At 25.9% G+C, this 24,695-nt stretch overlaps 1 protein-coding gene across 13 annotated transcripts in view; it reads right to left on the reverse strand.

Moving 5' to 3' along the window:
- The window catches only part of LOC129963436 (endophilin-A-like), a 97,498-nt gene that overhangs the window by 14,343 nt on the left and 58,460 nt on the right, over positions 1 to 24,695 (reverse strand). For 6 of the 13 annotated variants that reach the window (XM_056078719.1, XM_056078556.1, XM_056078244.1 and 3 more), the window contains exons 2-10: positions 10,422 to 10,531; positions 8,771 to 8,839; positions 6,794 to 6,866; positions 6,582 to 6,716; positions 5,592 to 5,725; positions 3,803 to 3,871; positions 2,930 to 2,954; positions 267 to 367; positions 74 to 177 (exon numbers count right to left, since the gene is read on the reverse strand). In XM_056078719.1, the coding sequence (XP_055934694.1) occupies positions 74 to 177; positions 267 to 367; positions 2,930 to 2,954; positions 3,803 to 3,871; positions 5,592 to 5,725; positions 6,582 to 6,716; positions 6,794 to 6,866; positions 8,771 to 8,839; positions 10,422 to 10,466 (755 nt within the window). In that variant the 5' untranslated portion in view covers positions 10,467 to 10,531. Of the gene's footprint in view, positions 1 to 73; positions 178 to 266; positions 368 to 2,929; positions 2,955 to 3,802; positions 3,872 to 5,591; positions 5,726 to 6,581; positions 6,717 to 6,793; positions 6,867 to 8,770; positions 8,840 to 9,936; positions 10,051 to 10,421; positions 10,532 to 11,978; positions 12,111 to 24,695 lie in introns of those variants that run through there. The other 7 variants (XM_056078794.1, XM_056078640.1, XM_056078325.1 and 4 more) reach the window with 4 other exon arrangements.

A 24,695-nucleotide genomic window follows, 5' to 3' on the forward strand; every position in this document is an offset into this window, starting at 1 on the left:
TTTTTATTATAAAATACAGAAATGAAGGGAAACTGCTATAAATTCTGAAATGAAGATAAAAACTATTACTTACTGTTCATTTAGTCGTTCTACGGCACTTTGTAGGATAGCTGCACATTGATTATGATAATCATATAAAGATTCTGCCAGCGAAGCCAATTGTGAAATTTGTTCAACCTAAGAAAATAGTCATTTACAAATACATTCCTCTTCAATCCTTTTATAATATTGTTTCTAAACTAACCTTTTATAAAACAAATACTCACATCATTTTCTAAAAGATTGAACATTCCCATTGATGCTAAATTAAAAGACTCCTCGAATTTATCTTCTGCAAGTTTAATTTCTTCTTCGCTCAAATGTGCCCCTATATAAGAGCAAGAGCATGCATGTAATGGAAAATTTTTAAAGTTTTATTTATTTATTTAAAAATGTTTAATAAAAAAATTTAAAGAGGGGGATCTTGATTTCAAAATTAAGAGACATAATTATTCTATCTAATTATTCAGTGTTTTATATCTAATCTATTTAATTTCTGAAACTAGACTATCACATTCACTAAAAGATGGATTATGCTTGATTCTCAACATGATCTTTTAGTCATGAATTGAAAACATTTCAAATTCCTTATATTAATACTCATTTATTTTCATTCTTTTCATTAATTGTTTTCATCAATAAAATTAATCCACTGAGTGCATGTACAGTTATTAAAATATGATCTACATAAAGACATAATTAAAAATTGGACTGCAAGTGGAAGACTGTTAATTTCATTGTAAGAGATATTTGAATTAAAAACATCGAAAAGCATACTGTGAATGTTCTCTTCAGTTTTTATTTAACATTTCTAAACAACAATTAAAATGTTATTTGCATGCACTAACAAAATCAGATAGCCCATTCTGTGAAATGCACATTTGTTTTTATATGAATAAATAGTATATGTAAGCACTACCAGGAAATAATATTTAAAAATACAAGATTGCAATAAATAAGATAATTTTAGTTTTTAGCGTATCACAAAATATCTCTTTTGCACTCTAAAGAAACAGCAAAGGGGGGGGGGGATGAATCAGAACTTATTTCTCTTTCTTTGTTTTTTTTTAATAAAAAATAAATATAATATGAATAAAGAATTTTAACAAGATATAAAAACAAATAGAAGATAAAATTTGATCGGAAAAATAAGATTTGTTTGTATAGTTTAATTAACTGAATAAATATCTTCAAATCAAAGTGTCACTGTTTGAAATTTTAATTATTTTTATGCTAGATTCTAAAAAAATAAACCTTTTTATTTCATAAGGGTAAGAAAAAGCATACTTTAACTTACAAAATATTATTTACAGCATCTCACAATAACTGTTAAGTTAAACTTCTGAATAAAATTTTGTGAATGAATTGAAACAGTTCAGTATTCAGAATCATTACTTGACATGCAAATTATTCAGTACTTTGTATTTAAAATTTTTAAAAATTTACAATAGGAAGTCCTATAACATAAGTGTTTATGAAGAAAATACATATTTAGAGGAGTAGAATACAACAGAGGAGAAGAATACAACAAACAATTATCAAATAGTCTGTTAGATACATAATTAAAACAACAGCAACAAAAAAAGTACACTGTTAACAAAATATTAGGTGCATCAAAAGTATTTTTGTTTTTTTGAAAGCTCGTATATCAAAGCTTGTATCTAACATTTGAAAACTTATGTTAATTAAAAGGTATATATGTTTGTTCAGATTTCTTTTAAATTTATGATTAAATGGATGATATATATATAGGGATTTCATCCCTCTGAAAATATTATTTCAACCATCAAAATTTATCATAATACTTATATAGTATGATGAAATTAATGATCAGATAAAGTGTGGAAATAAAATGTAAGAAGCATTTCAACATCTGAGACTTGATATGTGAATTCAAATCTAGAAGTGATAGGACAGTAGCTGAGAGGTTGCATCTGGTTGATTGCATTAGCATCAGAAAACTTGTATAAAAGTTTGGGCATGCCAAGGAAATTATGCTTCGAGCATTATATGTTTTATATACATAATTAAGACAGATTCCTTATAAATTGACCTTATAACAGATAAAATGTCAATAGAAAGTCTAAAAATTTTTTACAGATGTTCCTCCAGTTCATTTTTTGATGGCATGTGATGAGAAGCAATATACCAATAAAATCCAGACACAAAAGATGCAAGTTAAATAGCCCAAACCAGTTACAAAACAAGAATGTTAATTTGTTTTGAAAAAAAGTACATGAACAGAGTTAATTGAAATTTTGAGTCAGTTCATTTACCTTGAGACTCAACCCAACTATCATTTTGTTTGCTCTGCTTTCTATTGTGAATAGTGGGACAATAAAAGCACTGTTTTAAAGAGAAAATATATTTTGAACAATTGAGACGAGACTGTTCCAAAAGAATAATGCTGCAACCTGTATTTCAAATGACCCAACACAAATAAGGTGTCTGAATGAATACAATGTTTACTATATCCACTGCCAAAACTGTCCAAACTTTAGGTAGAAAGCATCTTTTCTTTTGTGGTAGATGCTTTTCAAATATTGATGATATGAAGAAAGATTGTCTAGATTTTTTTTTTCTTTCTGTACTCATATTAACAAAATAAACAGCAAAGGGATAAATCATCTGGAAATAAGGGAGGGGGGAAAATTATAGATTATGATATTCTAAATTTTCTCATATTTTTATGTCTTGCACTTAATACTGCAATACAATTTGATTGAAATAAACAAATATACTTTTGATACACTAATAGAACTAGTTAAGATGTTAACAAATAAATTACTTTTATTTTCAATAAAAATAATTACATTATTTTAATTACAGTATATTTAAAACTCAAATTAGAAATTAAAAAAAATGGGTAATCTAAATGAATGTCAATTACCTGCTGCATTAGGTGTGTGAGCAGCACATGAAATAAACAATAAACATGTTAATATTTTAGTAAAAGTTAAGACCACAATTTATTATCTAAATTTAAAGCAGAAAAAACACAAAAGCAGCCCCACTGCACAAGACACTAAGCAGTTACATAAAAGATTTAAAAGATTAACATATTATATATCTAAAAAGTCACTAATATTTTATTACAAAACTGCTTAGATTAAAGCATATTGAAAATCAGCATTTAATTAAAGCATCAAAAATTCAATCTAATTATTAAATGAAAAGTATTCACTAATTGTCTAACAATGAAAGAAGCAAGATAATTATATTACAACAGATATATAAAATTGTTTTCAAAATTTGCATTGATAGTCTTGGAATCAATTATCTGGCTTCTTTCAGTTTTCTACTTAATATTTTTTAGTATTCTTACCTGATGAATCAGCTTTTCATAAAAAATAAAAAGAAAATAGATTTAAATATTCTCACATACAGATAATAGATACATGCATGAACAATATCATAATTACACAGAAATTCACACACAAGATGAACATTTTAAAAGAGTAACTCAAGACAAAACATGCAGAATATCTTATAGTGAATAAATAAGTAATCAACAGTTTTGTTAATTTCCATGCCATACTGGTTATATGAAAGCAATGTGTATGACATGCGTACATATAAAAAGCAATGGCAGAATCAAATTTTCATTAAAAAAACTACTGAAAATTATTTTAAATATTAAACATAAACATAAACATATTTTAAAGGAAGAGAAAACACTAAAAGTAAAATGAGCAGAGCAAATAAAGAAAAAGCAGAATATAAACAGATGAATGAACACCAATTGAAAAAGCTTAGCATTATTACTTTTTGCTTGCCTTCGTTTCTTGCAATCATAATCTAGTCGTCTTCCTTGAAGTTTCTTACGATGATGCTGAGAAAAATAAAACACTTCAATAAAGATTTCTCAAAGCAATTTCTAATAAATGAAAATATTTTTCTAGCTAAATAATGGAAAGCTCATTTATAATTTAGAGGTTTGACTAAAAAAAAAAAAAAAAAAAAAAAAAAGATTAAATATTGGAAGATAAATAATTATACTAAAAATTCATACAGCCAAAGGAATTTTTAAAAAATTGCAGATAAAAAATATTTTATATTTTATCATGAAATAATTGAGTACAAAAATATTAAGAAACATATAAGAAATCTGTAAAATATGTCAAACTCAACAAGCTACTACTTGTATCCTCAGACATGATGTTGAATGCTCTGGCAGTTGAGAATTTTAGATTCTTTAAACAAGCTACAGTGAGCACTGACAATGGGATTTTCATGCATTCAACATGAAGACATTTTTTACAGCTTGTTATTCAACAGTAGCTATGATTTAAATTGAAGGATTATCAAATGTGAATTGTGACTTTACTTTTCTTTTGAGCGTTATAAATTTGACATCCATTTAGTCCATACTATTTTATACAGAAAACGTTAAGGTTACTTAAGGGTTTTATGACAGACTATACTAAGAATGTGTGATAGAAAATAAGATGTATGCCTCTTTGTTGATTTTAGATGAGTTTTGATTACAGCAAGTTTAATTTTTTTTTTAATATACAGCATTTGTTCAGTACTTTTATAAATATAACTACATAATGAATATCCTTGTAAATTCTATGCTGCTATATAAATATTCATATATAAACCACATGACACATATGTACAAAATTAAAAATATGCTAAATAAAAATAAGAATTATCAAAAATATATTACAAAATTATTGTAATGAACTTATAGATATTACTCAGTGCAAAAAATGGAAATAAACATTTTAAAATTTGGGATTTCTTAAAATTTATTTATTTACCAAATAAAATGTTAGTATTAATACAATAATACAAGAAAATTTTTATACACAAGATGAAATTATATTACATAGAAATTATATACATATATCTTAATATTAAACATATTCAAATGCAATAAGAGTTTCTTAGAGATGCATATTAATATGAAAACAGTAAAGATATCAAGTCAAATCTTAGATTAAAAATGAAAGTAAAAATGAGTTTTTCCTACAAATATAATTATTGAATTATATCTTTTTTTTTTTAGTGGGGAGATAAAAGATCAAAAACATTATATGTAACAATTACCCTTCAAATACCGAAATTAAAGCATAGATTTTTAGTAAATATTTTTTCAATTCAATGAAAAACACTGAGATTCAGATAACTGGGCATAAAATAAAATTCACTAATTTTTTTTAAAAAATTCTATTTTATTATTGAAAAATCATTAAAAAATTCTATTTAATTATTAATTAATAAAAATTTATATATTTATTATTGAAATATCATTAAAAATTCTATTTATTTATTAGAAAAATAATATTAAAAAACACACTTTTTTTTTTTTTTTTTTTGCAAAAACCTTACCTTGAAAATAAAATAAAAAATTTCAAAATTATAAATTAAAATCTAGCTAATGGGTGATTACAAATTATTTAGGAATTCATATTAAGTTGTTAGAAAAAGTTTAAAAAAATAAAACATGTTTGCTTTAGCCATGGAAGAGAAATATAATTCTCTAATAAATAGGGCAGTGGTTATTAAAGGTTAACTATCCAATAAAACTAAAAAGAAAATCTCACCATAACATCTTTTATATCTTTTGTTTGTAAATGATGCAAGGGCTCTAGAAAATTTTGCTTCACATTATCTTCAAGTGCATATTTCACCTCTGCCATCTGTTTCAAGGCTTCACCACATTCAATCAAACTAAGACCTGCAAAAGTAAAAAAAAAATAACAGATTTTTTTTAAGTAAAAATATAAATGTATTATAATTATAAATAGACTGAGAAAGATAGTGGCAGAAAAAAAAATATTTTGATGATATAATATTAAAATATGCTTTATTTCATTATTATTATTCTATTACTCAGCTTAATTTGAAAAAAATCATATTTTGAATTTAATACAGTATGCTGCAATAAATTTTTTAAATCTGAAGTAAAGCATGCAAATAAATGAGATAATGATTTTCAAGTTTTAATGTTCTTAGATTCATAAAGCAAATCGGTAGAGTTCTTCCTCAAAGAAAATGAAATATTCTGTGACACATATGCTTAATTTTTGATTACTTCAGCTTTTTAGTAATTTAGTTAATAAAGGGATGAAAGTAATTTGTTTATAAATTTCAATACTTGAAACTCTTTCTTCCTATAGTGGAAATTAATTACTTAAATACTTTGAGCAATATCCCCCAAACAAATTGCCAGGAATGCTTAAGTCAATTTTCAAATTATTTGATGGAATTTTTAATGAATGATACTGCACAACTTAGGAATTCAGAAAGCTGTTCCAAAATAAAATAAACAAGAATAATTTTTAAATAAGCTTCTATAAATTCTTGTAACTATTGAAAAACGTTATTAATTATAATACTTTGTCATTAAAAATTTCTCACATGTAATAGCAATTATATAATTATCTAGAATATTAAATGAAGTTAATTAGTGTATAATCTGTTTAAATATCATATTTATTTTATAATCTCTCACAAAAAGCATTTTCTTAAATTGGCTGTCAAACTAATTCAACAATATACAACAGCAACAAAGATAATTAAATATTCATTACCAAAGGGTGATTCCTCTCCTAGGTCTTTGCCATATTTCACCATAGATTCTCCTAGAGTTCCTTCTGGCTGAGTATATGCATGTGCTTTGGCTCCTCCGCGAAGCTTTGAACTTACCATCAATTTTGCTCGGGAAGCTAAAAAAATCTTTAATTAAAAACCTTTGCTTTGTAGAGCTGTTACAATTGAAAAAGTCATGGCAAATAAGCTTTACCTGGATTAGGCTGCAGATATTCTTTTGTTTTATTCAGAAGGTCTTCAACAAGTTCATTTGTCAAGTCTGTTTTCTGAAATATACATCAATAAAATAATTTTTTTAACAGAAGAATTCTTTTTAAAAAAAGAAGGGGTAAAATTAGTGAAATAAACAGATGCAATAAAATTTTGGTTTGGCTATATTAACTTTCTATTTTGAAGGGTTACTTTGGAAATCATAATGATCTGAAGATAAAACTGACACCCGACTCAACACCCCATTTTCCATGCCACATCAATAGGATGAATTGACCCTTAACATCAGATTTAACTTGCAACAAATAACAAATGGAAGGTTTCCAACTTGAAACTTTTTTATTTTAAAGCCAAGATCTCATTATCATACAGCAATTGCCTCTTTGATTAAATACAAAATAAGCAATCAATAATGGCATTCTAAATAAGGAATATTAAAGATGCAAAATAATGTTGCCTTCTTTAAAAATACACTATAATAAAACTATAAGGGTTGATGCATAATGTACTTAATGTAGAAAATATAAGAAAATTAACAAAGAAAGAAAATATGCATGCTAATTATATAATTATTTCTAAAAATAAATCAGAAATCCATGATTATTATTTACCTGCAGAAATGTATGTTCACAAGTAGATGACAATTAATCAAAATCACTGGTTATTGAAGTTGAAAGGAGAATATTTACATTTTGGTAAATCAATTAAAAATAGTGTTTCATAAAGAAGCATTAAAATATTTATCTCTCGGGCATAAATATTTGGTTTCCTATCCTTAAGAAATTATATATAGATATAAAAAAATAGCATTAAAACATTTTTTCTGACATAAGATTATTTACCACTATTTTAAAAATGTTTGACCTTATACAATTTCAGTACAATAATCGTTTTATGGCTCCTTGATAGGTTCCATATGAAATTTCTTATTAAATATTTCAAAAGAAATGCTTATTCTAAAAGCTTTTAGCTTATGCTAAAAAGTCAAAGATTTTTCCCCTTTGACAATCTTACCCAACCACCTACACCTCTAAAAACGGTGTCTATTGATTGGGTGCTGCCTAACCTACATCGTCTTCTGTACATATTTTTACCATTTAATGTATTTCTAGAAATGTCTACTTTTTAGTTGGCTAAATATTAGTTCATATAGGAAGATGTTCACAATTTGTGGAAAAAATTCTTATTGTATTTCTGGAATATAGAAAAACAGTGTCAGTGCTTTTTTATTTTGGAACTGTCTTCAACGTTGAATAGTCATGGCACTTACATTAAATTATAAGGCCTTATGAAATACTTCCTGGAATTCATGTTTTCTTAGGCGTTTTTGGTGATGTTCATGTAGAGTGTTGTATAAAGCATTTCATTGCTATTAGAAAAATAAATTCTTTATTTCACTAACAACTATCAGAACATCACTGCTTAGCACACATATATATAGAATGGGGATTTCCCCGGGTGAAGTATTAACAGATTGTATTAGGGAAAGTAGATAGGTAGCGCTTTAGAATGACATGAATGAACTACATGAGTATCTCCCTAGTTCAATATAAAGAAAAGTTATGATAAAAATGAACAATGAAATAACTGCCAAGCTAAACTGCTATTAAATAACTGCTATTAATGAAATAACTGCCAAGATAGGCCTTTAACAGTGATGTTAGTATATAATTTTGCATACAACATTTTATACTATAGAATAATATAAAAAGCATCTACAAAAGTATAGATGCAAAAGATGCATGTTAATTTTTTTTAATTATTTGTTTCTTTACTCAAAACATTTTTAATAATCATAGCTGTATCCAAGATATATTATGAATCCACTGACTATGATTAAACCTGCAATGTTACACTTTTTCTCAATATCAAAAGAATATATAAATGTAATTTTAAGGTTCATATTAAATATGATAAATTCTGCAATCCCCTCTCCCAAAGGAAGAAAAGAATCACTTACTCTTTCCATCTCCGTATACTCTTCAGTAAATTTAGTTCCTTCTGCTCCTCCTATCTTCTCACTCATATACTATTATAAAAACAAACACATTAAAAAATAGGTTATATAATTAAATGCTTTTATAAAGAAAAAAAATTCTTAAACATTTTAATATAACTTTTTTAGTTCTTATTAAGGATATCATACATGAGAATGTTTTCAAAGTTGTGAAAACAATAGCCAATTTTCAACTGAAATTCGCAGAAAAAAAACCCATCAACAAAATCACATTTTATACCTAGGCAATCAATGAATGTGAAACATAATTGGCTAAGGTACGCATAAATGGCTTGCACTCTATTATAGTAGACATTATAAATCAATGTATTATGTAAACGAAATTCAAAATATAACTGGAAAATATCAGATGCATAAATAAGAAAAGCTTTATATATCTTCATGGTCTACTCTTGAGATATAAATTATATAATAATACCAGATATACATACACTAAAAAAACTTTTAGCCTAATATACTTCAATTAAATTAACAAATTAAACATAATTTATGCTGGCAAATATGTAACAAATATCACTATTATTTTAATTATCTAATCAAGAAAAATTATTCATAATTTTTTTCAACAAGTTATTATTTCTATCACTTATTTTCCCAACACCCTATCAATATCTGTTAGTTGACTATTATAGAAATTTTTAAAAAGACATTCATTTTTAAAGAATTGATTGATTGATAGATTAACTAGTTATACATATTTTTTTTGTAATTTTTTTTAACCGATAGAGCAAAAATATTCTAGTTTTATGGTATGCAATTTTGAGTAACACAAAATTTAATGGCGATAAATTCCCTTTACTTCCAACTTAAGAGAAAATGTAATACTTAAAAAAAAAAAAAGGCTAATAACATAATTTTTTACACAAAATTTTTTAATAAAAACTATTAGTAAAATGTTTCTAACACAAAAACTGATATTTAATTTTTCTTTTAGAATAAGAAAATTAAAATTAAACAAGATCATTTGAAAACTGTACATCATTGAAAAACTCCATCATTTAAAATAAATAAGATATAAATATATGACTATACATATAACATCAGAATTTGAAAACACAAAGAGTTGCTAAATAAAAAAAAATTAATTTCTAGGCAATTAAATAACAAACCTGAGCAATCCTATTAGAATATTTGTTAAACATATTGCTAAATGACTGTCAGCTAATGAATGTTATTAAATTCAGACGCCTGAATAAATTGACAAATCAAAATAGCATATGATGAATGCCGTTACGGACTGCAAGAAAACTGTAGATAACCTATAGATATTTAAAGATAAGGAAGAACTGCGGCTTCAAGGGAACATCAAAACTGATAACATAATAATCAACAATGTAGTTCAGCTTATTCAGATAAATGAAATATATAAGAAGATTCACCAAAAGTAATTAACAGATACATTGATGCTTTTGATAAATGAAGTTTCATTTACTTTATTTGTATTTATTTTACTTATGACTTTTTTGTAATACTATTAATAATATTCTAATATAAAATGTCAGTAATCATATAATTAATAAAAAATATGTAAATATATATAAATAAAGTGTATTATATTGTTATAATTTAAACATTAGGTCATAGCTATACAAACCTGATTAGCTTTGTTGATTTGTTTTTTGAGACCTGCGAAAGCCATCGTTGTATTTTTTAAATTTCAATCACAGCAAGAAGAGTAGACTTTCTGCAGGCAAGGGAGGGTTACTAAAAATTAAAATACTTAGTATTAATACAAAATAATAATTCTAAAACTGAATTCATTTCAATAATTTTCACTTATATATTATGGATACCACATATTCAAAGAAAAAAGAAAATCAATAACACAAATGCAGCATGAAAAATAAAAGTATCAGTCTAAAAAAATGTAAAATGTTATAAATTCAATTTAAAACTTCAAATTTAAAAAAAAAAAAAACTTAGTATATGACTATAACTTATATATGCTTTCTCATTAAAAACTCTTAGATATGCATATGTTTTAACTGATATGTTATACATAATGTTAACACTTTTTTTTTGTCTTATCAGAAAGTAATCAATTTTATATCTGACATGCTTTAAATAAATGACAGAGAAAGCCAGCTTTTTTTAAATTCCTCCCTCCTCCAAAAAAGAAATTTTGAGATATTAAGAATTGCTTCAAAATATATTCAAGGAAAATTATACAGAATTTCTTTGGGCGAAACTTAAGAATAACAATATTTCACAAATTATAAAAATTAATAACTTGATAAAAATGACAAATCATAACAAATTCACATTTTTCTCGAGTTGATATTATTAATGCCCTAAATGTAATAAAAAGTTGATCTATAATTATACAAAAACATTTTTACAAGTATAACATTGTAGTAATTCTCTCAGTATCTTAGAAACTTAAAAAGAAAATCTGCATACTAAGAAATTATTAAAATTTATTAGGTTCTGTGAAATAAAGTACAGACATAAATATTCCCCCCCCCCTTGTGATATTTTTTTTTTTTATTCCAACAAAAAGTGACTCAAGAAAATTTAGTCAGTGATAAAATGATACAGAAATTTTTAAGTTTTCATTTCAATTATTTTAAGTATTAAATAGAGATTGTTATTAAATTTTACTTCCAATTCAAATTTAATTCATAAATACTTTCATATAGAATAGAAAACCTAAAGTTGCTAAGATGCTTCTATTTATTAATCGACAGAATTAAACCTTCACGAATTATTTTTGCAAATTTTAACAACAAAATACTTCAGATTACATTTTAAATAAATTATAGAATCGAGATAATGAACAGTTGAAAGATAAGCCGAAAGTTAATGAAATCTAGAGTTTAAAAACCCAGTTCAACATTAACCGCTCTTGAACGTCCCGCGCGCATGGTTATGTTATAACCTTGGAAAATGACATGGAATTAAATTTCACATATTAAATATCATATACAATAGTTGCACAATATAGTGTTTACATTCAAGATTCATCTAATTAGTCAGAGTCTAAAAGAGCACTTCAATTAAAATAAGACTAACAATATCATTATGTGATGAACACGATTTAATGAAATTTAAACTGGCAGCCAAATCAAAATTCACAACTAAGGAGATGAGTAAGCTACATAAAAAAAGAATTTAAACTTCCTTGCAAATTAATGTAATGAATATTACTAACCTTAACAGGGAGTAAAAACACTCTTTGCTAAATATCAACAAACCTATTATTAAATACTGAAAGCGTATCACAACTATAATATCACACAAATTCGGAAGCGACGATAGTTTCCCATAGGTCTGCTTATGCCGCAATGCCACGGTCAAAACACTGGCACTGCCATCTAGCGAAACTTTCAGCAATCACAGAAACAATGTTTTCTTCTCTTTGAATTTGCTCTAGTTTTCTGGAGAGTGATGATATTTTTTTTAAGGGTTTGACCTTTAATTTGACCTTCTTGACCGAAAGTTAATTTAATAGGACTCTATCTACAAGTTAGAAATATATATAAAAAGAATTACGTAGTGAAAGAGAGAGCAAAAATGTAATTTCTGAGCTATGAAATTGCATTAAGAAATATCACTAAAATATATATAAGTGATATTTTCTTCTATTTTATAACGAAATTTAAGTCAAATTTTTATAGAAATGTATCGTTTCTTCAAATGCTATCTTGAAGAATAGAATATTTTAATAAAATTATCAGGGCGAATTGTTTTAAAATTATATATAAATAATATATATTAATTTATAATTACTGATTTTCACAACAAATGATTTTTAGCAACAATTGTTAATTGTAGTGAATATTCCAGAAAACATGGAATTAAATTAAAGAAAAAATCTTTTGAGAAAAGCTTCTCAAAATGGAAATAGAATTGGAAATTAATTTTATATATAGACAAGAATACACATATTACAAGCATAAAAAAATATGGAACATGCGGCAAAAAATCCTATATATTTGAAATTAACGATAAAAAGCGATGAAGAATTTCTACTCTGTTTTATTAGATACATTATTTTTTTTAAACAAATTACCGAGTGCATCAACATATTTTAAAATATTTTTTTGCTCTATTTATTAATTATTTAAAAAAATGACCTCCTATTAAATGCAGTCTGCATTTCTTCCAAAAACACATTTTTCTGACGAATCTTTTATGTGTTCTAAAATTTCAAAACTCAGATGCATAAAACAAAGAGCATAGGTTTATAAATAAAAATGAATGCTCAATAACTTTACATGTACTTAAAATTATATACGGGGATACCCTCTTACATAATTGATTTTTGTTTACTCGAACATAATCATGGCCTCTTTGAATCACCGAACTGCAGGAATCGAACATGTAATACGTTTGTTTTTGCACGTTTCAAAATGCGTGTTCGATTGCCAAAGGGCAATATAACAACAGACCGTTTACTCATTCAAGTGACATGTTCATTTGTTGGTTGAATTTCCTCCCCTCATAATAAATACTATAATGCAATATGCACTTAATTAAAATTGTAAAAGAAAATTAAGAATGTAAATTAATTATTAATGCTTAAAATATAATAATAAATATATTTGAATTTTATTCCTTTTCGCATTCTTTAAATGCTTTAATAAATTTAAAAAATAATGAATGCAGTAAAGGTCATTTATACGTCAGCCAAGCGATTGGCTTAAAATGACTCATAAAATAACCCATAAAAATCAGAAATTTAATAAAAACTAAAGTTTATTTCAAATGTAATGTTAATAAAGTTAATTTTATTTTAAAATATAAAATATTCAATTTTTTAAAGATAGCATTATTAGAAAGTGAGAAAAATCATAACTTCATTGTCTTTCGTAAGTCCAAAAAATACAGTTTTAAAAACAAATTATGTATGTGAAAGCAGGCAATTACTACTAATAAAAAATTTTTTTAATCGTCAAATGATGTACTAATTGTCTATGAGTAATAAGCATTGCATCATGAATCGAATTATATTTATAGAAAGTTTTTTCACTAACATTTTGACAATTAAAATAAATACAAAGTTTTTTTAAAGTAGTCTATTACATCTTTAAAGGAAATAATTTTTTCACATTCTTTTACAGATCGCTGAAGTTAGTATCAGCCAAATTTTTTTTTCAATTAATCAAACAACTATGAATGATTACAAAGGCATGATATCGGTATCATAATTCACATACTCTTTGAAAATGATCTCGAAACGAGCGGGGTAGTCGACGAGTAAACGAAGCTTTGCGTCGCATAAACGAAATACTTTTAATATTAAAAACAAATACAAATGAATCGGAGCTATGATGAAATGCCATATAAATGAATAAGTTTGAGCGCGTTTTATTGTAATTTATATCAAATCTCCTTGCATTTGGTTATATTTTCCTGTGGATGTATACAAAGGGTGAGTTTATATAAATATAAATGTCTATGTATTAATAAGGGGATCATTTATTTTACTACCTAAGAGTGTAGCATCCCCACTAGAAGCACGATGCAACTTTACTACAGCTCCGTTCATAAGTATTTTTTTTTCATATTTTGTAAATTAAAAAAAATTACAATTTAAATTTCAGCATAAAATTGTTTAAAATTTAAAATAATATTAACGTAAAAACATTGTGGAGGGTGAATTAAATTCGCAAACAATGATTTTGTCGAAAGTCGAAATAAAACTAAAGATTTCTTAGGAAAAATATATAAATATACATAATATATAATATGTATAATATTATATAGTATATAATAATAATTTCTTAATGCATAATTTGTTAATATATTACATATTAGAATTTAGATTCAACATTAATGGATAATCTCTAAATTTGAAAATTGATTTCCAATACTGTCTTCGTCGTCTAAATTTTGGATTGCTGCTTGATTAAATTGAGAAAAATATGTTGTTCGACGCAAATTTTGATTTAAAATGTAATTAATGGTTTAAAAAAATTGCATACATATAAACTTGTTTCAATATTTCCCCCCTTTAAATTATGCAACATCTGTGTATTTTAAATGTAATCGAAAACATCAGATGTACAAAATGCAAAGCAGTTTACGAATATTAATAAATAGTAATAAACGTGTTACTACAGTGGCAATTTCAGACGCTATTGAAATCATAGCATTTCGTGAGTGATATTGCAAGCCTCGGTAGGCGTATGCCTCAGTCGTATTCGGATTTAACAATAAGTTTTGAGTTTATTTTTGAACCTGTTTTATTTCTTAATTGTAAAAAACATGAATTTCTACTTCTCCTTCCCAAACATTATAATTAGAGAAAAGTAGTACTATTACTATTTTAATTCAATAGATTTAATAAAAATTAAGAATATGTCTCATTAAATATAGATTTGACTTTCTGATCTACAATTCTTCAAAGCAAATGATCAGATTTCCGCTGTTTGAAATTAAAATTTTTAAAATTAATCATATTTAATATCTCTACTAGAAGTGTTTGTTAAATAATTAATAAATTCCGATGTAATAGAATAAATAAAACAATACAAACATCATAATGTTTTGATGATTAAACTGTGGATTTCGTTTTATTTACTTCTAATTTTATCAGATTATGGACAACATTTTTTTAAAATATGATAAATAAAATGTGTTTAGTTTTTCATTGAAGCTGGAAAAATTTCTAACAAATACATATTCTAATTACATCAATGGAAAATTATTGTCCTTAAATCAACTTTATATGGAAATTATAAAAGAATAAAAAAGATAAAACTGCAAAGCCTCAATTATTTTAAAATATGGCTATCAACGAATATAATGTAAGGTTCCGATATGAGCGTTTCTGTAGATGTATATTTTCTGCAGTTTTTAACTGTTGCAGGGAAGTAAAATTTTATCATAATTGTTCAACAATAACCTCCCTAGAATCTCCGAATTTTGTGATTGTAAAATAAAATAGAAAAATTGCGATGCTATGAGTATGCTTGTCAAAATAGGACTCGTATTTCTATGGATAAAAATGCAACAATCACTCTGCCTCTATTATATGAAAGAAAAAGTTTCTTTTCTTTTCTTTTTTTCTGGCAAAGTGCGCAGAAGATCCACAAACGAGGTTTGAAAAAAAAAAATATGCAAATGAATCCGTTCAAGTGATACTTTTGGAAAAACTCCAGCCCATATTTTATTTCCAAGAATAAAATCTCGGTGAAAGAGAAAAATGAAACGTGACAAAACTATAAACCCCAAAATGGGCAGCAAGATTTTTTAGTTTCCTGAGATCAATGCCAAAAATGAAATCTTTCTATTTTTTTAAAAAAAATTTCAGATCGCAAGTGTCATTAATGTTATAAATTATTTTAACAATACTTTTTTTTCAACTTCAATCCCCCCAACTCCCTAGAACAAATCGTTGAAAAATATTGAAGCAAGTTTTAAAATTTTTAATCATATCACATCCTATGTAACAAAGGGAATTGTTTGTCAAAACACAATTGTATTAACAGAAATTTTTTTAAATTAAAATTTTTTTTTTACAGATCACAATTATGAATGTTTTTCAAAACGCTTTATATAAGTTTTGGTCGTGGAATATGATTTTCTGTTTGGAAAAGTGGTGAAAATCAGGACAGAAAATGCACTTTTTTTAAATATTATTACAAAAGGCATTTTTATTCGTACAAATGATATTTAAGTAAAATTTTTAATAACAATTATTCGAATTATATATTTCATTGCTAAATGCTGCTTCTTATAACTAAACATGTTAGTCAATCATAAGAGTACATAAATAATGCAAATTACTTTTTAAACGGTTTAAAGTAATTCTTAAGTTGAAAATTGAAGATAACGATTATAGAAAGTGGCAAATGAATCAATAAACAATGTATAAATATCGGCCAAAAAGTGTTATAGGATTTGAAAGATTTTTGAGCAATGCAGTATACTGAAACTATAAATTACAAAATGTTCTTCAATAGCAATTCGATTGAAATGCGTAAAATGTTTCAATAACCTGAAATTTCGAAAGCAACTCTGATTAGTGAAAGCATAAAGTTGAAGAATCAAAATAAAGATTTATTACATAAAATAAAATTTTTCTCAAGATTTATAACATAAATGAAACAAAATTTTAAATTTATTCCTGGAAATCTTTCACAAAGCTAAAGACTACAAAATAAGCACCAGTGATTCAAAATTCGTGAAAAAAAACTAATCATATCTGAAACGAAGGATGCTCTCATAAGACACAAATTAAAACAACCTTCTTTAAATGAATGACATGGTTGAAAAGTTATGTCTTTAAGACATTGAACTATGGTGAAATCTTAATTTTACTTCTTTTAAAGCTGCATGATATTTTCCACAGAAGTAGATTCATGTTTTATACATATATAACAGCACTGGGATCTTTGATTTTCAATAAAAGGTCACATATAAAATTTTAATTTGAAACAATCGCTATCAATGGATTTCTTCGAAAGTTTAACATTTATCTATTCATAAATTAAATACTATTTTTTTAAATCAAGGTGATTTCCTTTTCCATTTATTATATTCAGGATGTTTACTTAAATCCTGGCACAATAATTAATTTCTAAAATTTTAGAGACAGATATAATTTTAGATAGGAAAACATGGAAAAATATTTTAAATAAGGAATAAATTATATTTTAAATCGTTTAAATCAATAAATGCACAGTTGACAAAATTAAGAAGACCATTTTTTCTCCTTTTCCCTCAGTTCTAGTAATCATATTTAGTAAAATATTTTTACATGCTTTTTTTTCAATTTTAAGTAAAAAAAGTTCCAATCTTTTGCTACTAAAAAGGACCGAATTATAAAAATTTGAATACCATCATTTTAGACGATTTTAGATATTCTCAATGACTACCTTTGAGGAAATCGCCGATCAATAAGCGGTGTACTTTTGAGGTGGCAGTTGATTAGCTTAAGATGATATAATTGTCATATGTCCTAAGAGATGTGATAAGTAATTTTTACAGTGTGGTAGTTTCATTCAAAGGAAAAAGCTAACATTTTTGATACTTGAATGTGTAGCTAGAAAATATGCATAAACAAGAAGAAAGAGTTGTCGCATCTTCTTAGTTGCAACTAAAAAAAATGAAAGCGAGATGAATAAGCAAATATTGTGAAGTTAAATTATTTTTCTTACATTTGTAAAAGTGTTTTCGGTGGGAGAAATAAAAAAAGTAAAATACAAATGAGGCAATTCTAAAATTACTTAGCTGATAGAAAAGTATTAACAGGAAAAATATCTGGAAGTCCGATAGAGAAATTACAACATGTGCAAGTCATATGAATATCATCACTATTAAAATAACTAACTTTTATTATTTATATTTCAACAAAGTTTTACTTTAAATCATATTTTGCCTCCGCTATTATTTGTTACATCAGAAATGCAATTTTAAAGTTGGAAACGATATATATGATTAAACTAGCGTTCAAAATGCATGCAAATATTTTGCAGACGAAACAACAAGTTGTTCGCAGTGGCAAATATTTACCAAAATCCAGCAAATGATTTGGTAAACACGATAATCCTTTCAAAAAAATTTTCCACCGACGCCTTTATAGCCTTATTTTTTAAAAAAATTACACCGTTTTCATTCTACTAAAAAGAATTTAATAATGCTTTCCAGAAGTATAACGACTATACGCTTTAAAGATGAAATATTTCAAAAGATTTTATCCTTACGATGGATAATGGGATCGTGAGAGAACAAAAAAGAGGAGAAACACGTTTTGCTTGTTTATGGAAGAAGCGAATAAAGAATTAGATTATACTTTTCGTTATGGGCGATGTAGTAGAAGTTGTAGGGCTTATAGGAGAACTGTTCCTAATCAATGCAAAATTTACTTTTATGGCTATAAATATTTGAAACTTTATTGAGGCGAATATTCGAAGGAAGAAGACTTCTGTTCGACTTTTTAGGAATTTAAGAATATTCTACTATTTCTTTTAAATAGAATGTTTTGTTTATATCCATAAGAATTATTTATAATGTTTTTACATCGGACTTTCACGAAAAATAAATAAAATAATGGAAAATAAATAAATAATAGTTTTCGTTTTTCAGTTTTTAAAAAAGTTATTAAAAATTTATCTCAGAGAATTAAAAAGAAATTGAGAGATCCATTTTAACAATTTATATACGTACGTGGCGCTCTTATTACCTATTGTCGAATGGCAACAGTCAAAACATCATACAAACATTTCAAACTGCTTCAGTGAACGTTTCTGCAGCTGCATAATTAATTTAATTCTTCGCTCTAGCTAATTGATGGAGCTACAAAATGATATTAGAAATTTTCTGGAGGAGACTCGTTGGAGGTTGTATGCCAAAAAGAGAACTCAGTCCAGAAAGTTTAACCGAGTTCAAAAATAGGCCTAATAATCGCGAGAGAAATAGTTGCTGTAATTACCTATGGAAATCAAGGTTCATATCTTTCAAAACAATTATTTTTCAAAATTCAAAACATTATTTTTTAATGATATTAATTTGAATACCACATATTTTTCCTCTTTAATTTTAATAATATTTTTCAATTTAATTTGACACACAATCTTTTTTGAAATGTTATGAGAGAATTCAAACTTATCCATAAAAAAAAATCAATCGTGCGCTTTTGCTAATTACAAACCCGTAATAGAAGTTTTACTTCTGCTTTATTTCATATATATATATACATACATTTTTTTAATTTGCAGTAAACTGATTGAATTGAATTCATGTTTTTCGTTCGCATCAAATAACACCACATATTAATTCTTTAACAGACTAAAAAATCAGTAATCTAAACGAACAAGCTAGTTACCAAAGGCGGCTAATTCAAATGAAAAATAATATTTTAAATTTTAAATTTATGAATGAATATTTTAAATTTAATTTTTATTCATTTTTTTCTTGGACAAGCAAAATTTATTTAAAATGGATTGAATGGAGAGTTTAATTTTCAGTTAGTTAAAAGTTTATTGCTCTGAACTTCTATATTTCTTTCTTTCACTATTTCCGTTCTTTTTATAAGTTCCTTACAGAAATACACTTCACAATGATAACAAAGCCGGGAAAAAGCAAGTTCGCTCAATCACATTATCTGCATTCGTTTTTTACTTTTTAAAATGAAAAAATACAATTCTGTTACTATTGACTTTTCATTTATAATTTGAGATACTCATTTTTTCCTAATTGTTCTATCATTAACATTTTTTAGCAGCGTCATATATAATTTATTGACTTCTTAATTTTATATTATTATTTAAATAATAACAGCAACATTTGATCTGACTTTCGACAGCAACAATGATAGGAATTGGATCTGCAATCAGATTTTGTTCAGAACTCCTCCACCTCCTTACTTAATTAAAAAAAAATAACTGGAAAGGTTAATAATCTTTCATATAAGCTTCAGCTTTCAAATGAACTTTTCCCTGAAACAATGTGTTTTTAATACGATTATTAATAATTATCTTGTAATTATGGCCAACTCTTATTACCTGTGAAATTAAGAATAATTAGAAAGTTTCATTATTATTTTTATTCTGAGATATCAGTATTCATTATAAATTCATTAATATATATATGCGTAATTAAAAGGAAGAGTTAGAAATGTCTATTAATATAATAAGGAAACACTAATTGTAAATAATTATCTATTTATTCCCATCAAGGTAACTTGAAAGAGTTTTGAAGGAATAGACATATCAATTTCAAAAACAGCCACTTTAGCTGAAGAATTTCAAAATAAAAATGTAAAAAATCATGGAAGAGGAAGGACTAAAAATTTATAATAAATTTGATATTAATTGTTATTGAGAAGACTCAACTCTACGGCATTGCTGTCTAAGATGGAGTCTTAAATGCAAGCACAGATAGATAAATAGGATTAAATTCAAATATAATTTTAGCCAATTCCGACGTTATTGTGCTATTTTTAATATTTTAAATATTTTGTGATGTGTTCCATATTGTAGCATTTCCATTATTAATAAAAGTTCAGTTACGAGTTTTGCTATAGAGCAATTTTAACTTTTTTGTTAGGACAGATCCCATTGAAGACACCATAAATATATGAATGGGAAATTTCAAATAAGGTGGTTTGTTCTTGCTGGCCTGATGGACATATTAACTATGCCACAGAGAGTTAGTTACCAGTAGAGTTACTTGCCACATGTATCTCCTCAGGAAGGGGATCGCACCATGGCCGATGATAGTCATTAGGATTCAACTACAGGTCCTGCTTCGTCATAGCGTCTAGATCATTCACCTTTGGAAGGGGCATGTGTTAATTCTTTTCCGGTTATTATTAGGACAGATTATTTGGATTTTAATGTTTCTATCACATGTATTCAAAATTAGAAAAGTATACTACGCCTATACTGCCACAACCCCCGATAGACTATCGGGGGTTGTGATACTGCTCGTATTCTTTTGTTTTTAGTTTAAAAAGTAGTTTTGTGAAGAATTTTCCGTGTGTCCTTATATATTTGAGTAATTCTTCTTTTTTCTCTTTAATATTCTTTTGTTGTAATTTCACGTGTATTATTATTTGTATAATATTGTTGTATTTGCTTTGAATATCAGTTTTGATGCCTTTTTTTAATACTTATGTTTGCATACATTTTTTTTATTTGCTTGCCTTCCAAAGTTGTCTTTTTGTTTTTAAATAAACGTTTTAGGTGAGCGAACTTACACAGACGACATTGTGTGACTTCAAAAATGAATTAATCGATTTGATTTGTGGATCATTTTAACGCTACCAAAATGATTTTTTTTTAAAAGAAAAGGAACTGCATTTTCAAGCATTGTAAACATTAATTTAATATTTAAAATGAATTTTGATTGAATGATGTTAAATATTCAGTTAAAAATTTATAATAACAATTGTAAATCGATTTTTCAAGCAATCCTATATTAATTAAATAGTCAATTCTCATTTCATTTGTTTAAAAAAAAAAGATTATGAACAAATTTTTTATAGTACATTTCTTATCAAGAAAAGTATTCGATTTATTACTTTAGTAATTCATTTTATTATAGTATCATAAAATGAATTCATAGGATTTCTCGTTTATTTCTTTTTATTTTATTCAATGATTATATATGAAATTTGGTAAAAAATATCGTAAATATTTTTTTTTAGTTATAATAAACATTGAAGGTAGAATGCTAAAAGATATTTATACAGCGGTTTTATATACTCTAGGGAAGCATCATTAGTCTTGCAGTTTGATCATTATAATGAGAGACTTTCTGCTTGTTTTGCTTCATCGAGGGTTATTTTTAGTGACTTTAACCTTTCCTTGAAACTATTTATTGCAGATTCTGATGATCTCAATTAATGGTGCGTACCAAAGGAACTCGTTAAATCTCTGTACAATAGTTCTTGAGTTCATTTAAAAATATTTATTTATTTTTTCAATGAATGTTGATATGAATAAACAGGGATGAAGATTTCAAAGCAAATACTTTTTTTTCTATCTTTCAAGCTTAAGTGATTTTGGCGGGAAAGGTTTAAAAAAAACTTAGCGAAAGATAAATTTAAAATTTTGCGAAAAACAAAAACACATTAAATAAGTAATATTCAAACTGAAATCCTAAATATCAGATGATTAAATATAGTTTACTGAATAGATTTAGAAGAAGTAATTAAATAGATATGCAATACTTTCTGAAAAAATGCTAGTTAATATTTTACATATACATCTCTCTTATGCCCAATTACACAGTCTTACTGTCATATATATCTCTAAATTTACTTATTAATGAGTTTAAACTATGAGTATTATTGATCTGTCAATGAAGATCTATCAAACACTTGCACTGAAATGACGCATCAAACTCGTTCATCGAATTTAGAACATAAATATTTAAATTTAAGTAGAAATTAATGTAAAAGAGAAAACAAGTTACCTGCCGCATTCTTTTCATTCTAATATAGATAGCATAATAATAGATGTCCAAAATAAAAAAAAAATCAATGTGTTTTATTTTGGATATTTGTATTCAATTTGTGTTCCTATTTAGACGAAACCAATGTGACATCTAAATAGGAGCAAAAATGAATTCGCAATTGAAGCAGCAAGGGTTAAACTTTATGTGTATTCCGTATTTAGTTTTGTCTCAAAATAAGTTAATTCATTTTTTAAATATTCTTTCGAGTTTGTTAATTTAGTTTGCTTTTTTTAGGGCAAAAAAACTATTGAATTATCTAGGATTAATAAATAAGCTACTTTTTTAAAGAAAAGAGTTCAAGTTAATACGAACATGACCTACATTTGCCACAGTATTTCAAGTATGTAAAAAGCAAAACAAGAACCCCGCAAATGTATTTAACAAAATCAGCTGAAATTCTTCAAGGTGCGAATCCTTGACAGATCCAATAGGAAACTCTTCTTCCTCCTATTCAAAGGCATTCACGTGAGTCAGTTTAAATATAGATCACTCCACCTGCTTGAATGAAAAAAGAATACTGCACGCTACTAGTAGACAGTGCCAAAAACAGAAGCAGCGACTCGCTTTTTAGAGAATCGCTAAAACTATTTTAAATACGTTTTCGAGCCAACTTGGTTCTCGTAGCCAAGCCTGCATTCATGAAAATGACTTGTTCTTTAGCTAAGGCGTTTTCTCTCCAATTAGGCGTTTTTATAAATGTATTTTAATAAAAGAAAAAAAATCTATAGAAAGTAATTTGAGAATTTTTTTTAAAGTAAATCTGGACAGTTTACATTTGACTTTCTTACAGATTCGTTTTAGTATCAGTAACAAAAATAAATTTGATTTTTAAATAATATCACTTTTATCATAAATGCTTTATATTCAAAGATGTACAACAAGTAATCTGTTTAAGGAATGCAGCCAAATATGACATAAGGATACTACTATTTTATTACTTTGCATTAAAGATCCATTAGATTTATTTATGCCAATATTGCCTAATTCGCAACACCTTTTTAATAACAAAAAAATGGCAAAAAGTTTTATAATAATAATTTTCCTTAAATGCTAAAAAAATAATGAAAAATATTTAAAGGGATTTTTATGTATATGTGAGCAATATATCTTTTTTTTTAGCTGAAAAATGTCAAATTTATTGAAAAAAAATTTTCAAAGCGAATTTAAACGAAAATTCTCGTTTCTCTTTTAAAATTTTCGTTTCAACAAATAGATAAAACAAGCGCTAATACATAATTATTAAAGAAGAAGGTTCTTTTTGTAGTTAAATATATATTATTTCTAATTGTTGTTGCAAACCTCTAAACTTAAAAGCAGCATATAAATAAAAAAAATAAATAAAAAAAATTCTTCAGTGCATTTACAACAAGAAAGGACTATCATGAGGAAATTAAATACTGTAATTATTATAAATGTAATCTAATATTTTAAAATAAACATCTGAATGAAGAAAATTAAATAAATTTGAAATCCTACTTTATTGAAACAAACAGTTCAATAAATAATTCTATATAGTATCACTTAATTCTGATTTCAAGAAATGGTGGAGAATAACTCACCTCTTTTTTGTGGCACATTTTTTTGTCACCCACCAAAATTTTCACACATTTCACATTCTTTATCACCAAACAAGGGGATATAATATTAACAAACTTTAGAATGAGATATAATCAAGAAACGGTTTGTTATTTTCTCGTATTTGAAGAATAGTAATCTAAGAGAAAGTGTAGTAATTGTCAAAAAATTCGACCTAAATATTTTGACGAAGCTCCATATTAAGAATTTCCTATATCCGAAAAAACTTTTTTTTGGACTTGAGTGTAACTGTCTGTCAATCCGTGAATAGGAAATTCAAAAGTGCAAGGCATGAAATTCGGTTATGTGGCGTTTGCATTAAAATCGGATATATCTCAAATTTTGGACTAAATTCATTGGCAGGAAATTTATCTTTTTGTCT

The sequence above is a fragment of the Argiope bruennichi genome, chromosome 1 (genome assembly GCF_947563725.1).
Source record: "Argiope bruennichi chromosome 1, qqArgBrue1.1, whole genome shotgun sequence".
NCBI lineage: Eukaryota > Metazoa > Arthropoda > Arachnida > Araneae > Araneidae > Argiope > Argiope bruennichi.